Here is a 15380-nt window from a genome sequence, read left to right as displayed (position 1 = left end):
GTAAAGTTATTACTGCTCCTGAAAACAAATTGATATTTAGGCAGAGAAAATAAATAGCAGAAATTAGCATTCATTTGGTCTCAACTACATCTGTTTAAGCTAAATATGAATTCTCTTCTCTTATTGCTTTTTGCTGTCCAGCTTCTCTTTTGAGAAAAACGGGAAAATCATTCAAGCCACAAAACAGCCAAAATCATAAATAAATAGTCTTTAACATGTTTTTTATTTTCTGTTCTCATACTTAAAAAAAACAGTTCTCATATTGACTCATTACAGAATAAACAGTGTCTGAGGGGAAAAAAAAAGGTGCTCAGAGATTTTGTCAACTGCTGCAGGAATCAAGAATTTAGCTTATGGTTCTAACCTTTGTACAAGCTCCATTTTATTTATGCATCTGTTTGCTACCTGTATTTCTAGTTATTTGCCTGCTGATTAATACTCGTGCTATTGATGGAACCTTTTACTGAGGAGTCAGGTTTACTGCATGTGATTTCCTGAACGATGCTCCAGCGTGAGAACACCGGTGTATTTGTACGTACCAATCAGACAGGGAGGGACAGCAAAGTCCTCGTCCCCCGTCACTCTTCCCCTGTACACCCTGGCTGGGAACGCGCACGCTGCTGCAGTGGCTACTCCTCCTGACAGGCTATTCTAGCAATGAACCGTTAGCGCTTGCGTGACACACTGCAGCTACTAACACCCTCCCTGACGCACAGTATGAGCAGTGCAGGGTTTTCCATTCGCATGCTTCAGTTACAGCATCAGACGGAGGAACGGCATGCCAGAGGACTGACACATCTCCATTTCCAAGGGAACCAGTCCAGCTTTGAAAGGAAGAGACATAAAGACACTAGAGATTTAGTCAGGGAAATAACTATGAAAGAAGCTGGGAAGCACAAAAATCAAAGAGAAGGAAAACATAAAGAACAGACCCAGAAATCAAAGTAAAATATAAGACTTTTTAATCTCTGAATGAGAATGGCAAGTTTACCACTTTACTTTTAATTGAGCATGATGCACGGGACCACCTTTACTCTGATCGTGTTGCGCTCTTTCTATATGTTTTTCACATAACTTAACCTGAGTATCCTCAGGTTAAGAATTCTGTCTGTCTCTGCCTGAAAATGGTCGAGGACACTTTAAACACATCTGCAATGCAAATATAGTAGATCCTAACTTCTTCTGCTTGCATATGTTGAATCAAGTTCCTGAAAGTAACTCTAAAAGCATTGAGGCCTCCAAAAAGCCTTATGGAGTCTACCCAGCCTCAGTTCCTAGCAGCGTGGTTGTAAAATAATGTTAAAACATAATGACGGTATTAGGCACAAATTCTTACTCGTGCTCCACTGAAGTCATTTCTGGATCATTTGAGAGGCAGCTAGTTCTGGGTACAAGGTAAAAGAGGTAGTAGTAAGCATTTATTCTGTGTTTATTTCTTTCTCTTTTTAAATATGACATCAGATTTGGGGGACATAATAACTAACTGTAGTGAGTATCTTTGATAGCACGAACACACAAAAGTTATTGATAGGAATGTAGTGAGCTTAGTGCCTGCGACACAAATTAGTTTGAGTAATAAATTTTTAAGCTATTTCTTTAAGTTAGGGAAGAGAAATGCACTACAGTGACTTCATACATCCAACAACAACAATAATCAGTGATGCCTCATATGAATATTTAGTTCCCCTTTCACTTGCTATGCTGCAGTCTTAAATGAAAGGAGTAACAAGAAAGCAGCTTTCTTCCACAGAGTTTTCATTGTTATATACAGCAATGCGTTTGAAAATGTTTGAATAGAAGGGACAGTAGTTGCATTTCAAGGTTGGGGTGGGCCTCTTTTGGTTAAAAAAATATTCAGGTGGTATCAGATAACTACTTATGTAAAGGTATTGCTTCTGAGGCAGTTTAACTGCTAGAATCAAAAAGCAGTGGCCAGTGTTTTAGGTATTTCTTGGAGGCGGTTTTAAAAGCTAATCCCAGGAGAAGCGGAGGAAAATGTGCACCGCAAAAGAAGAAACTTCAGAAAAAATACAACACAGAAGAAGTGGAAAGATGAAAATTTTGCAGTGCTAAAGAAGAAGACTGAAAACAAACTTCAAAACCTGAAAATCTCTCGCTAAAAAAATTGCAGGCAAAATGTAATACTAGGACTGACAGCCACAGGTTCCTCCTCCAGAATCCTGTGTATGACACACATGTGAAAAAAGTGCACTGGATACCTTCTAAGCTCTGCTCAATCAGTCAAGGATTGTGTCCTTCCAGTTAAGGATTTCTATAGTACTTCACAACATACTGTCTCAGTATGTTAAAGTCTAAGCACTGAATTACAAGTTTAAAGCACTTGATCATCAGCTGACACTGATTTATTTAGTTACCATAAACAATACAATATTACCAAGTATTAATTCACTGGCCCATCCAACAAACACTGGAAAGACAGGAAAAGTTACCTACCTACCCTAACTGAGAATGAGGTACAATAGCTATCCCTAACTTAGCAAATTGTAAAAAAATACTTTTTAAAAAGAACTGCCTCCTAAAAACTTTATGAATCATCTGACATAACAGGTGAAGGGTAGAAAATGTTTAATGAACCACTTTAATGGAGTAAAGAAGTGATTTCAGTCATGCCCATGACTATGGAAACGATCATCAAAAAACAGCAGAAATGTTTTTATAGTGTAAGGGTATGATTACTCCTTACTGAGACCGAATGGTACAAAAGCAGGCTGCTTACAGTGAGAGGGGAAGTCAATTCACAAATGTGGCAACTCACACAGTAATTGAAACTACTAGCTGACTGCTATACCAAACACATAATGTACTACTGCATTCAATCCATTCCTGTGAACCCAGTAAATATAATGCCAGCATCAAGCTGAAAGCTATCTTACTTAGCTGTTTCTGAAGTTTCCCTCAGCTCCTCATCCAGTCTGCATGAGTAAAAGTTATTGACATAAAGAAACAAAGAAGCAAGCACAGCATAAGAGAGAAGCAGAGCAATAGCAGAGCAAAGAACAAATATAGTACATGCTTCTAAAATAGGCACCCAGTATTATGCACTAACCCTAAAGCTCTTCAGCTGAGTATGATACCATTTATCCTTGTGCTCAGCCCACCTTTAATTTGTAACTCCTTATTTAGCTCATTTGGAGGCAGAAACATAAAAGCAGCAGGGATCTGAGGCATGCCCAGTGGACAGAGCTGAAAGCGTTCAGTTGCTCTATCAGACGGTATTAAACTAGCCACAGCCTGGGCCAAGTCAAGGACATTTACAGTTGAGTGGCTTTTTATTTAGAAGGGAGGCTGATCTCAACAGCTTGAAGGGGAAAGTAAGATTCCACATCATTGCAAGTCCTCTCTCGTTCAGCTGTTGAGGTCGCCTGCAGGTGAAAGGCTGTCACACAGATTCACTCCATTATGAGCAGCAGCATGGGCTAGAAAGCAAGTTTTACCTCATTCTTCTCTTAATACACTTCTCTTCATCATACCTTACAAGATAAGAGTGGGTGAAGGAAAAGAAAAGATGTACAGGTTCATATGACACAACAGGCACATTGTATCCCACTTCCATAAAAACTACCAACCAACCATACGACCCAAATTCTGGCATAACCCTACGTACTTTCTACAGATGGGATTCCTCATGACCATAGTGGTATTTCTGTACTTGCCAGTGGAGCAATTATGAAGCCGAAAATTGAGTTTTATTTTATTTTGCCACAGGAGCCTTTCTCAATTTGCAGCAGAAGGGAAGCTATTAGCTCTTCTCCCTGTGGCATGGGAGTAACTACTCACAGTGCCTTGAACCCACCCACCCACTAAATCTTCATATCAAGACACCTTCAAAATGCCTCCCACCAATGGGCACACTTGTCGTCATCTGATTTTTTTCTTCAGCAAAATCATGATCTGGCTGCTGATGACATGAAGTAGAGAAGACGTTCTCTAAAATTTCTTAAGCTCTGTCCTAAAGTTTCTTTGGTACCGGTGCTGTGATTGTTTCATCGTTGTTCCGGGAGGTGAATGGACTTTACAACCAGTTTTCAGTCCACAGGGAAAAAAGATGCGTGTAACACAGCAATGCGTACTGCTACAGACAGTGTAACAGTAGAAACAGAGAAACACACTGATTTATCAGATTAAGGTCTTTATCAGAGAGAAATATAAGAAACTTAAATGTTTACAAGAATCAGAAGAGAAGGGAGGGATGGAGGGAGGATGAAAAAATTTTAGGGATATTAGAACATTCTGGACATCCCTTTATCAGGTGACCAATGACCTCGGTGCTACACATTCTTAGCATTACCTCACTTCTAAATAAGTTACAGCAGCAAATAAATTTGAGTGAAAGTCCCTATGATCCCTGAGTTCATGACTGTTATTATTTTTAAAAGTGCCACTGCAAGAATTGAGCTTCCCGCTTGCTCCCTGGAAGTACACCACAAGTATCAGAGCAACCACCAGCCTGATGAAGGAAATGATGCTGCTTTGACAATTACTGTGAAGCAGGTGTGAAAACTCCTGCCTTGGTTGCAGAGATCTATGAGAGCTCCAAAAGAAGCGTTCTTCATACCTAGTCACTGACAAACCATAAGGAAAATACTTGTGTATTTACTCATCAAAATACTTTCTAGTACAGCATGTTTGCCTGTTCAAAACCTAGGACATTTGATAAAAAGAATAAGAAAAAGCATCCTTTAACAACATATCTTTTTAGTAATGACCTACATGAAAACCATGATTGCTTTCCAAGGTATTCAGTCTTGGTATACCATTTCATTTTACTGTTTTCAGTTCTGAAAAAAAGCCAGTTGATGCAAGCAATTCAAATCAACTTCCTACAGTTTTTTAGTAGATATCTTTCCTTTAGAAATATCTGCATTGAAAAAACGTTCACACATCAGAAGCAAGAACTGAGAACCATTGTCTTTCAGTGGTTCTGGTTTAAACCATGAAAATCAACACAATAAGGAACGGTGTACCTGGGGACTGTCAGTGGTTTTCTATTGAACCAGCTATCTTTATTGTTTCCAAGACTTACAGAGTCTTTAACACTATTATTAGTTTGTGGGAATAGTTTCCATTAGAACAAGTACATGTTTACTGTACATCACTTACTTGACAATACTGTCTGGTATGTGCACGTACTCCATTGGTATCATCTCACGGAGCTCTGCCAATGTGTTGACGTACTGTATCTTACTGCTGAACTTAGAGCTGAAATACAGAAACACCATGTTGATTGACTTTCCTCCCAAATTGTTCATGATATATTTAAAAAAAGAGAAGGCATGAAGTTAATCTATTAAATAATTAAGTATTTTCTTATTCATATTTCAATTACAGAGTCCAGCTGATCATGAGGATATTGAGTTCTGCTAACACTGGAATCAAGTCTAGACCTTTTGCTGTTCCTTGCTTAGGCTGTATTACAGTATTTAGGACAACATTATAAATTGTAATGCCTACATACTAGGCAATGCCATTAGTTTTACAGTTCAAAGGAGATGTATTAAAATTCTGAAAAGAATCAACCCCCCTATAGCATAACTACATGTAAAAAGAGATGGGAAGCATTCACTTAACCGGGTCATGATGAATTAACATCAAGTGATCGTGATGAATTATCATTTGACACTGATTCTCAATAAAACATAATAAAACTAAACTTCCTCGTTTGTTTAGATGAGTACATATCTGATTTTGTATGTGCATGTCTATTCTTACTGCAGCGCCTTATTATGAGGAAATACTTCCCTTGTTTATTTCAGCTGTGCTATATGATCCTTTCTTGTGTTTGAAAAATAAATCACTCAGAAAAAGGCTAAATTTTCAGCCTTAAAAAATAAGGCTATTGACTTGTCTAACCTGAATCATTTGATACTTATCAGCTTATGAGAAATGCATCTTTCCCATTTGAGTACTAAAGCAATTTTCCAAACTTAGCTGTGGTTGTATTTAGATAGTCTTTTAACATCAGTAAAACTAGCAAATGCATATTAACTGTAAATGTTCTTAAGTGTAGGCCATGAAAAACAGAACATATTCTTCCTATTTACTGCTGATTTAGGGGTACGACCAGACAACATGAAGCCTCTGAAATACCTCTGAGCAGAAGGTTACTGCCCCTCCCCTTACCATACATATATTCCTAGTAAGGTAAAGTAGACAACTGAAACAGGAATACATGAAGGTACTGTGAACAGTTGTTTAAGCTCATCCATTTTAATGTATCTCTGTACCAGATTAGCACCACCAGCCACACACTGAAGCAGGCCAATGGTCATGTTTTAAGATGCACGAATCACAATTGTCCAGTCAAAACCATGATAACACACAGATAACTATTAGCGTTTTATCCAAAATGTTTATCATAGTCTGCATCATCTGAACTGCAGCTAAAGTAACCTGGCAAGCTCCAAGCCAATCAGAAGCTTCTAAAGACTGGGGTGAGGGAAAGAAAAAATATTTAAAAATCTTTCAAGGGTTCATTTCTCCACTTGAGGATTCTCCTGGGTCCACTAATTCCACCACAGTGATTGATTTCTGAGTAATTGCTTTATGTGGGAATCTAAGTATTGGCATCCCAAATACATGTGTATGCAGACAATTGTTTAGTGTTTGTCAGTCAAGGTGAGTCCCAGAGTCCACTGAGTGACCTTGGCAGTTTCTGAGGCAGAACTGACTGTAAAATGCTCTCAGTGACTTGACTGTCCCTTGCCATTCTGTTGTCTTTCAGTTTCTTCATTCCTACTGTCTTGTCCCACATCTCAGCTGAAACAGAATTTAAATTATGTTGCTCATGTTTAGCTATCTATCTCATTGAAATCTCTCCTTGCCTTGGGACCAATCCATTCCTTACTCTAAAGTTCCCACCGTGCACGTCAGTGATTTGGTGAACAGCTCGGGGCTAGCAAACTAAGCTACAGCCACCGGCCTTCAATCTGATCAAGTTTCTATCTCTTTACACTGCTTTTTACTGAATTGACTCTCTCTTTTCATGCCTCCCAGAGTTTTTTTACTCTGCTTTCTCGTAGTGGTCTTCTGTCCTTGGTGAGCGTTCAAGTATTTTATGTCATCTTCCACAAAAGTCACACTGGACATGTGCCTTGGCCACCTTTTTTCAGCTCCCATTTGCACTTCACTTTCTTATTGCACAGACACTCAATCTACTTGTCTGAAATGGATAGTTTTAACTGGTCTCTATTGTGTCTAAGTTTTGTACTACTAATTTGCTTTGCCAAATTATTTAGAGAGAACCTTTTCTTCTGTTTGGGAATGCAAAACCTCTAGTCACTGCTGTTCAGTATGGTCATTCTGAATAAATGACCAGTGAATTGAAACAGACGTGGCAAATTTGATTTTTTTTAAATTTTGCTACCTACCTTTCCTCTGGGAGCAAATAGCATGCCAACAAAAATACCTCAGACACCAAATGCAACTCAGTGAATCCCCATCATTACTGTTCCTAATTCCAAGTATTGTTTCCCTGTTACTCTGGCATTTTTAATTGTCGCTTCCTACTTAGTATTAAAGACACCAACTTTAAAAGAAGTGCTGTTACGATACTCTGCCTGTCACACTTTGGCAGTGATGGGAGAACTCAGGTGTTTCCCCATCCCCGTGTCACTCTCTCAGGCCAGAGAACCCTGTGACACACATCGCCAGTATCCTCAGCAGCAGCCTGGGGGCGAACCTCTCTGAGGTCTGTCATGACCTCTGTTATTTGCTGTGTGGCTTCTGGAGTCAATGCTTCTTCTCTTGCATAAAGCAACTTTCTCCCACCTGTCAGTCTGCTCCCCCCAGTCTCAGCATTTCCCCTCCTTAGGTGCCTGTCTTCTTCAGCAACTTGTGAGGTCTTCAGGGTCTGTAATATCTCTTTGATTTTTTACTAATCAAAACATTATTTTTGGTGGCATAAAACCTTTTTTGGAACCGGGACTGCTATGCATTGAAACAGCTCAGGGTACTGGCAGTCCTCTTGCATAAACAGCAATTATTTTTTTTAAAACACAGAATGGTAGCTTAATCTTGCCCTGTAGCCAGGATTTTTCTTTTTTATGAGGTCGTTATCATTACATGCAGACCCCTTTTCTACATGTCTTTTAGCTGGGGTTGGAAGAAAGGAGCTGAATTCCCAGTTCCGCATACACATACAGGTTTACCATATTATGCCTGTGATGTCTGCAACTAGATACTGATAGAAATGACAGAGGGTTTTCCACTCACTTCAGGAAAGTCAACTTCAACTGTCAAAATCCCAACATGAGCTGTAAAATGAGTACTCTTCAGTGAAAGATTAACAGGCAGGTTTAACAATTTAGGGTGCTTCTGTATTCTTAGGGCATAGAAAATCACTGGTATTCACTACATACCTTATAAAAGGTCGTGTCACAGCCAGAATTGTTCTGATAAACCACGATGGATGAACAATTATGAAGGATTTCAAATTCTTCCGTAACCTAAGTAAAAAGGAAATGGTTTCTTAAAAAACCAAAAAACCCCACAAAGCATACAGAAAAATCATACACAGTGAACACTGTCATACAGGGGAGTAACAGGAATGGCCAGTGTGTAAAATAATGACTGTGGATCAGAAAGGAAAATACTACTCACCGCCGATCAATCATTTGGTAACATTTTTTCATCCAACCCAGTCCAGGCATCCTCCTTCTTGGTGTTGCTCCATTCAAGTAGACAATCATATAGTCTTCAGCTACCATCAGCTCTAAGGTACTGATTACATAGCTGGCAAACGTACAGAAGTAAGTCAGCACATTCTTTACATTATCCACTTAAGCCCAAACTAAATCAGTCTACTAGGAGTAAATCAAGGCAGACTACGGAAAACAAGACAGTGTTTTCTTTTCCTTTAAACCAACGCAAACATTTAGCACTACTTGCCGTGCTACCTGAAGATAAATAACCAGAAAACCACAATCTTATCTGCACTTTCAGAAATATGTGGTTTCCTTACAAAGATACAGTCTCACAGGTGACTTTGCTGTTTCTTAAAAGGGCATAAAATCACGAGATTTTGCAAGGGAGAGCATGGCAGGACCATGTGAAGTTCCAGGAGCTTCTGAGATTAACTGTTGAGAAACTTCTGTTCACTATTAATTGTCATGTTTGTTCAATGCAAAAATAATAAGGGTCAGGAGAAGACACTTATCTATAATTCTTGTGGATTCTCACACTACTGCTACTGATTCTGTGGCTGCGAACTACAAACATCTTGAATCTCAAGGCTAATAAAACTTGTCCATCGGCCTGCCTTCTAAAGGGACAGGGCAGTCCCTGACATCGCTTCATTTTGTGAGCAAAACACTCCCAACACTCATTAAATTCCTCAGCTCGGCAAGGATAATTCAGACAGAACAGTGCTCTTGGGACCTTAGTCGCCCTACCTAAAAGAGCACAGTACTCAGTTAAATGAAAGGGTAGCTTTAAATTCTTTTCCCCGACTATATATGCAGATGCTCCACTACCCCACTTCGGAGTTGTTCATCACAGGAATGTTCAAACTGTTCTCTCCGCTACCCAGCCCGAAGGCATGTGTATGTAAAAACTGCAGTGAAAAATCACAAGTCACACCTTAAAAACCTGAATGCCTGAGTGCTCCCTACAAAAGGCAGCTCTATCCCTGAGCATAATGGCCCCTTTCACAGGTGTATGGGAATGACTTGTGATCTAATCTGACCTTTAAATTCCTTAAGATGCAGTTTCTTTAAAAGAAGAGCAGGAAATCTAGTTCTCACCAAAGAGAGTGATACTTCACCTGGGCATAAAGTAGGCAGCTATTAACAGACCAGTTCCATGGATTTGATAAATCCCATCTAAATCACTATTCACTCAATTCTTTTGACTCTTTCTCACCTTGCAGTTGTGCATTCCTTTCTTTTGCCTGACATTTGTAAAGGCTCATGACTAACAGTGAAATATCAAAGCGAGGGACATTCTGAGCCTACACTTGTGCCGACAATCTGATGCAAAAAGCTTAATCTAACTGAACACACCGACTATTTGAAAGGATATGAAATTAGCCTTTCCCATAGGACACAACATATAGTGCTTTAAAGGCATTTAGACACTGAAACATAAAGAAACGTGTATAAGTACTTCTGAAAACACTACAAGGCTTTCAGTTATAGGAACAGAGAGAGTCTGAAAAATGGCTATGTTTGCCTAGGTGCAAAGGGAATTGTGAACTTTATGGATAATCAGTTATAATAAGAACAATCATGCATACTTATCATGAGGAATAAGAGGAGTATTATGACAAAAAGGAATCTGATAGTTTTTTAGACAGATCTCATCTCATATACTCAACAGTTCTCATTCACTGTGTTGAATTACACCATTTGCCATTTTAGGGAAGCAGAGCTCTCTTGCAAACCTTACCTAACTGGTAATTTCTTACTATTTGGTAATAATTGCCATTTCTTTATTATTTGAAAAGATGGACAGAATTTTTCTCATTGACTAGAACAATGCAAGAAGTGTTGGTTTTGAATTTCAAAGTGTAGTTTTTCAAGTTGTGACTCTTTTAAAAAACTTTTAATCTCTGTACTGTATCAGGTAGCCACAAATGAAACAGTGGGATTTCTGTGTGGATTTGCATCATCTAGAATGCTGTAGAAGATGCTGTCTCGAGAGTTTTTGCTCAAACTTGACTCTCCAAAGACAGTTTTACAGGTTTAGGCAAGGTAACAAATAGGAACAAGATAACTATAAATGTGAAGGGAAATCAGAAGGGAAAGTAACTGCAAAAATCATGAGCAATTGAGGACAGTTATCAATCAGAAACTAAAGGTGGCCTATATACTGCAAGTGCACAATAATATATCAGAAACATGCTATATACAAAATGAGAGGAGACTTAGTGATTTGCAGGTCTCTCCAGACCCCTATATAATTCAATAGTGAAGAATTCACAAATATTTAAGTATTTGCTATGCTGTAAACTGCTGCACTGCCTCTACTTCAATGCAATTAATAGGGCTACAACTGAAAGAAAGGGGTGATCTCATCTTCCCTTTTCTTGTTGTCTTACAAAGAACCAAGAGCCTATAAGCTGCAAAATAAGAAGGTTCACAGCCAACCTGAGCTCTCTCTTATACTACCACCCCAGAAAAAAGACAGTGAGTTATAAAATTGACTTTGGGAATATCCTCAAGTGATGTGGAAAAGTCTCTTAAGGCTTGAAAAGGCTTTCTCTGCAAAGTCCATTTACCACCAATTCTATCTATGTTCATGGGGTTTGGGTGAAGTCGAAGAACAACTATTTAATGTCAAGTCACAGTTACTCTCAGCTTTGTTCTGTAGTTATCAAGTTAAAACCACTGTAGTAATTCCTCCTCCCTAAATCACTGGGCATGGTGAAAATCAGTTACTGTAGATGACATGGGGGTCTTCGAGGCTCCACCAGACAAACGCTAGCAGCTGGTCTGACCTGAAACTAAAGCACCCAATCTTGTTTTTCACAGGTAGATGCAATGTAGAAGGCACTGGCTCTCACCACATCCCTCTTCAATGACTGGAGTTTTATGGAGACTGTGTCTGTGCTCTTGGTGCCTTGTAAGCTGCAAATGGCAAAGGCCAGGTCTTTGCTGGCTGTAGAAATGACTTTCTGGGTTTTAGCACAGAAAATGCTGGAACGATTGATTTTTAACAGCTGTTAAGTGGAAGTAGCTGGAGGTACTTCAGGGGAGTGCTGCCTCCACAATTTTTGGCTGCCAAACCATGTTGCCATTAGGAGTAATTTTCCTGTGATAAATTTGGGTTCATGCGGTCAAATTTCTGTCCTGTGCAACTGGCCCCTGCCAATTACAACTAAATCAGAAGCAGCTGGAATCAGGAAAAATACCTAGAGCTGATTGCGTCAGCAACTGTCATTTATCCTGTATTTTTAAAACGAGTGTCAGAAAATGGTCCTGCGACTTCTAAACACAGCCACAGCACATGTTAAAAATATGACATACATCATGATAATATATAACAAACAATGAACAGTGAAAACCAGTCTGGTGGCCTAAGTCCCTGCTGATTTTTCTCAGTAAGGGCTGGAAACCAGTAGTGAAACAGTGCAATGATTGTAGGCCCAAGAAGATACTGCGTTCCTTGACATTTAGGGAGATAATACAGTTAGATTTGGTCCTGACAAATATGCCTTAATTTGGGAGGGTGATTAGGTAAAGAATACCAAAATAATACTCTACCGAGCAGTTTATCTAAAACTGCTATTTTCCTTCAGAACACTCTGCTTCTAATGACCAAAATTACCTCTTAATTAAAGACAGGTTTTCTCTCACTACATAATTACGAGTACTAACTCAAAAGGCTCTGTCACATTGCTCCCATATCACTCACAGGAAAAGATTTTCCATGACATAGTTGTAATCAGTTCGACTGCTGTCTGGCAAGAAGCATGCCGCGAACACAATGATAGCATTCAGACCATCACCATAGTATCCTGTGGAAAAAAACAAAAAGGCATTTTTATCTTTCTCAATGGCTCCTAACAAGATAGATTTAAAAAGAAATCTGAAAGTCCTGGAATAGAATGATTATGTCTACTGCTGAAGAAGACCGAAAATGCACGAACTATCATCAAGTGATAAGGAAGTAGGATAGTCAGCTACGTTGAATTCCTGAAAAACACACTTAACACAACTGTTAGTAAACTTTTTATACAGGCCAGCAAAAAATCTCATTCTGCTTTGTAAGTAATACAATCTTATCTGAACTCCTGGTTCATTGCTTCTCTACAGCAATTGTAGTGCTGAATGCTTACCTTAGACTGAGGAATAAGGGGCTAAAGAAAATTTCCTACATTTACATATTTTGAAGGATGTTTCACGATGTCTCACAATCCAATCTCAGTTGGCTTGTGCAGCTTCAGTGGCCTCAGGATATTACAATTATCACTGCACGCCATGATACCTTAAAAGCTCCTGGGGATCGGTTAAACCCTTTGCTGCAAGTTTTGTATAGAATACTTTTTTACCTTGGACATTGCAATCGTCCAATACTGGCATTCTTGGGGCTGCACCACTGCCTAATGATAGCCGTAAACCCTCAAAGTTGCAGCACTACTATTCTGGGATCCAGGGCAGTTGCTTGTTACCCAAAAGAAAATACTTCTTTTTCATGATGGATTAATGCTGTTTAATCTTCCCCACGATCCTTTGCAGCTGCTACAGATTTCTATGTTATTATTACTAAATACAAAATATTCCTGCATGTCAGTTGAAAGTTTTGTTTGAAACATATGTGCAATCAGGAGGCAATTTATAAAGATGTGGTAGAAATGGTTGTAAGTAGATAGCACTGAGACAGTGAGGTGCATATACAGCATTCTCCTGGAGAAACTGGCTGCTCATGGCCTGGACAGGTGTACTCTTCGCTGGGTAAAAAACTGGCTGGATGGCCGTGCCCAGAGAGTGGTGGTAAATGGAGTTAAATCCAGTTGGTGTCCGGTCACAAGTGGTGGCCCCCAGGGCTCGGTGCTGGGGCCGGTTCTCTTTAATATCTTTATCAATGATCTGGATGAGGGGATCGAATGCACCCTCAGTAAGTTCACAGATGACACTAAACTGGGCGGGCATGTTGATCTGCCTGAGGGTAGGTTGGCTCTGCAGAGGCATCTGGACAGGCTGGACCGATGGGCTGAGACCAATGGTATGAGGTTCAACAAGGCCAAGTGCCGGGTCCTGCACTTGGGTCACAACAACCCCATGCAGCGCTACAGGATTGGGGCAGAGTGGCTCAAAAGCAGCCCGGCAGAAAAGGACCTGGGGGTGTTGGTTGACAGCTGGCAGAATATGAGCCAGCAGTGTGCCCAGGTGGCCAAGGCGGCCAACCGCATCCTAGCCTGTATCAGGAATACTGCGGTGAGCCAGACTAGGGAAGTGATCATCCCCCTGTACCTGAAAGGAGGTTGTAGAGAGATGGGGGCTGACCTCTTCTCCCTGGTGACAAGTGATAGGACGAGAGGAAACGGGTTCAAGTTATGTCAGGGGAGATTTAGATTGGATATTAGGAAACATTTTTTCACTGAAAGGGTTGTTAAACATTGGAATAGGCTGCCCAGGGAGGTGGTGGATTCACCATCCCTGGAGGTGTTTAAAAAAAGGGTAGATGGGGCACTTAGGGACATGGTTTAGAAGTGGCTTTTGTCAGGGTAGGCTAAAGGTTGGACTTGATGATCTTAAAGGTCCCTTCCAACCTCAGCAACTCTATGATTCTATGATTCTATACTTGGAGAATGACTTGAAAGCCTTTCAAAAGAAGCTAAGAGAAACCAATCATGAGGGAGAGATGATACTGTTTGTGAAGGAAACTCTGAATCTTGCTTGGAGACAGAGACAAGTTCTCTCCTGCTGGAGACAGAACAGGAATGCTGTATATGTCAGGAACACATTCCTGACAGAATTAAAGTATGATACCGGCATCTATAGAACACTTTCATAAGGACATTTTAAGACCTTTACAGTGCTTTTTGGATGCTAGAGAGCAGTATCCAAGCCTAACTCAAATGCTCGTAGAACTTCTTGCATTCTAGTCAGCCAAGCAAAGCAAAATTCTCTAAAAGATAGTGATATAGATAATACACAATCTGTGTGCGCTAACCAGGGAAGAGTGACAGACTAGTTAGTTTTCTCCTTTCTCACTCAACACCTAAACTGAGTCCCAGCTAGCTGAAATAAGGATAAGATGTCTATGGCAAGGAAGTAAATTCTTCCATGGCTTTGTAGAGATCTTCAAAGAATCTCTGACAAAATGGGTGCTTCAACACACTTGCCCATGAAGTTCTCCATGCCAGGGAGAACCACAGCTGATTAGTCTCAACACCATCCCAGTCATCAAGACATGCACAGAAGCACTCTTCATTCAGGGTTCTCAGCTGTTCCTTAAAGGACAGGAAAACACCACTGCTTCCCCAGTTACAAAGGGCAGCAAAAGGACAAGCCTCTGAGAGAAAAATGTGAATGTCAGAAGTAAGTCTCCTCCTGCCTTGAGCCATATTGTTTCAAATCAAGGCTTGGCAAAGCAACCTGCTGAAGGATTATGTTGGACTATTTCTTTCTGAATTTAATTTGGTAGATTTGACAAAATATAATGCATTGGATAAGATGATAATACATACTGTTGATAGTAACACCAACACTGAGTAGAGAATGCTAGCTAGCCTAGACCTCATCCACTGAAGAATCATTTGGACACTGCAGGAAGCTTTCTGCCCTGAGCCTGAACTCTATTCTTCCATGGTCCATATCCTTCCAAGATCTTTTGTCTTCCCAGCACTGTGAAGTAGCTTTTTTTCTGCCTCTCAAATTCCAAAGGCCAGTTAATCTACAGCTGGGCTTCCAGATCTA

At 40.0% G+C, this 15380-nt stretch overlaps 1 protein-coding gene across 4 annotated transcripts in view; it reads right to left on the bottom strand.

Annotated features, from left to right (window-relative positions):
* The window catches only part of PRUNE2 (prune homolog 2 with BCH domain), a 146766-nt gene that overhangs the window by 3734 nt on the left and 127652 nt on the right, over window positions 1–15380 (bottom strand). The window contains exons 13-19 of one of the 4 annotated variants that reach the window (XM_063319587.1): window positions 12373–12475; window positions 8620–8751; window positions 8379–8465; window positions 5122–5220; window positions 3456–3491; window positions 2895–2933; window positions 1337–1384 (exon numbers count right to left, since the gene is read on the bottom strand). In XM_063319587.1, the coding sequence (XP_063175657.1) occupies window positions 1337–1384; window positions 2895–2933; window positions 3456–3491; window positions 5122–5220; window positions 8379–8465; window positions 8620–8751; window positions 12373–12475 (544 nt within the window). The remainder of the gene's footprint in view (window positions 1–1336; window positions 1385–2894; window positions 2934–3455; window positions 3492–5121; window positions 5221–8378; window positions 8466–8619; window positions 8752–12372; window positions 12476–15380) is intronic. The other 3 variants (XM_063319589.1, XM_063319588.1, XM_063319590.1) reach the window with 3 other exon arrangements.

This window comes from Chroicocephalus ridibundus, chromosome Z (genome assembly GCF_963924245.1).
Source record: "Chroicocephalus ridibundus chromosome Z, bChrRid1.1, whole genome shotgun sequence".
Classification (NCBI taxonomy): domain Eukaryota; kingdom Metazoa; phylum Chordata; class Aves; order Charadriiformes; family Laridae; genus Chroicocephalus; species Chroicocephalus ridibundus.
This window is presented reverse-complemented; position numbering and strand designations above follow the sequence as displayed.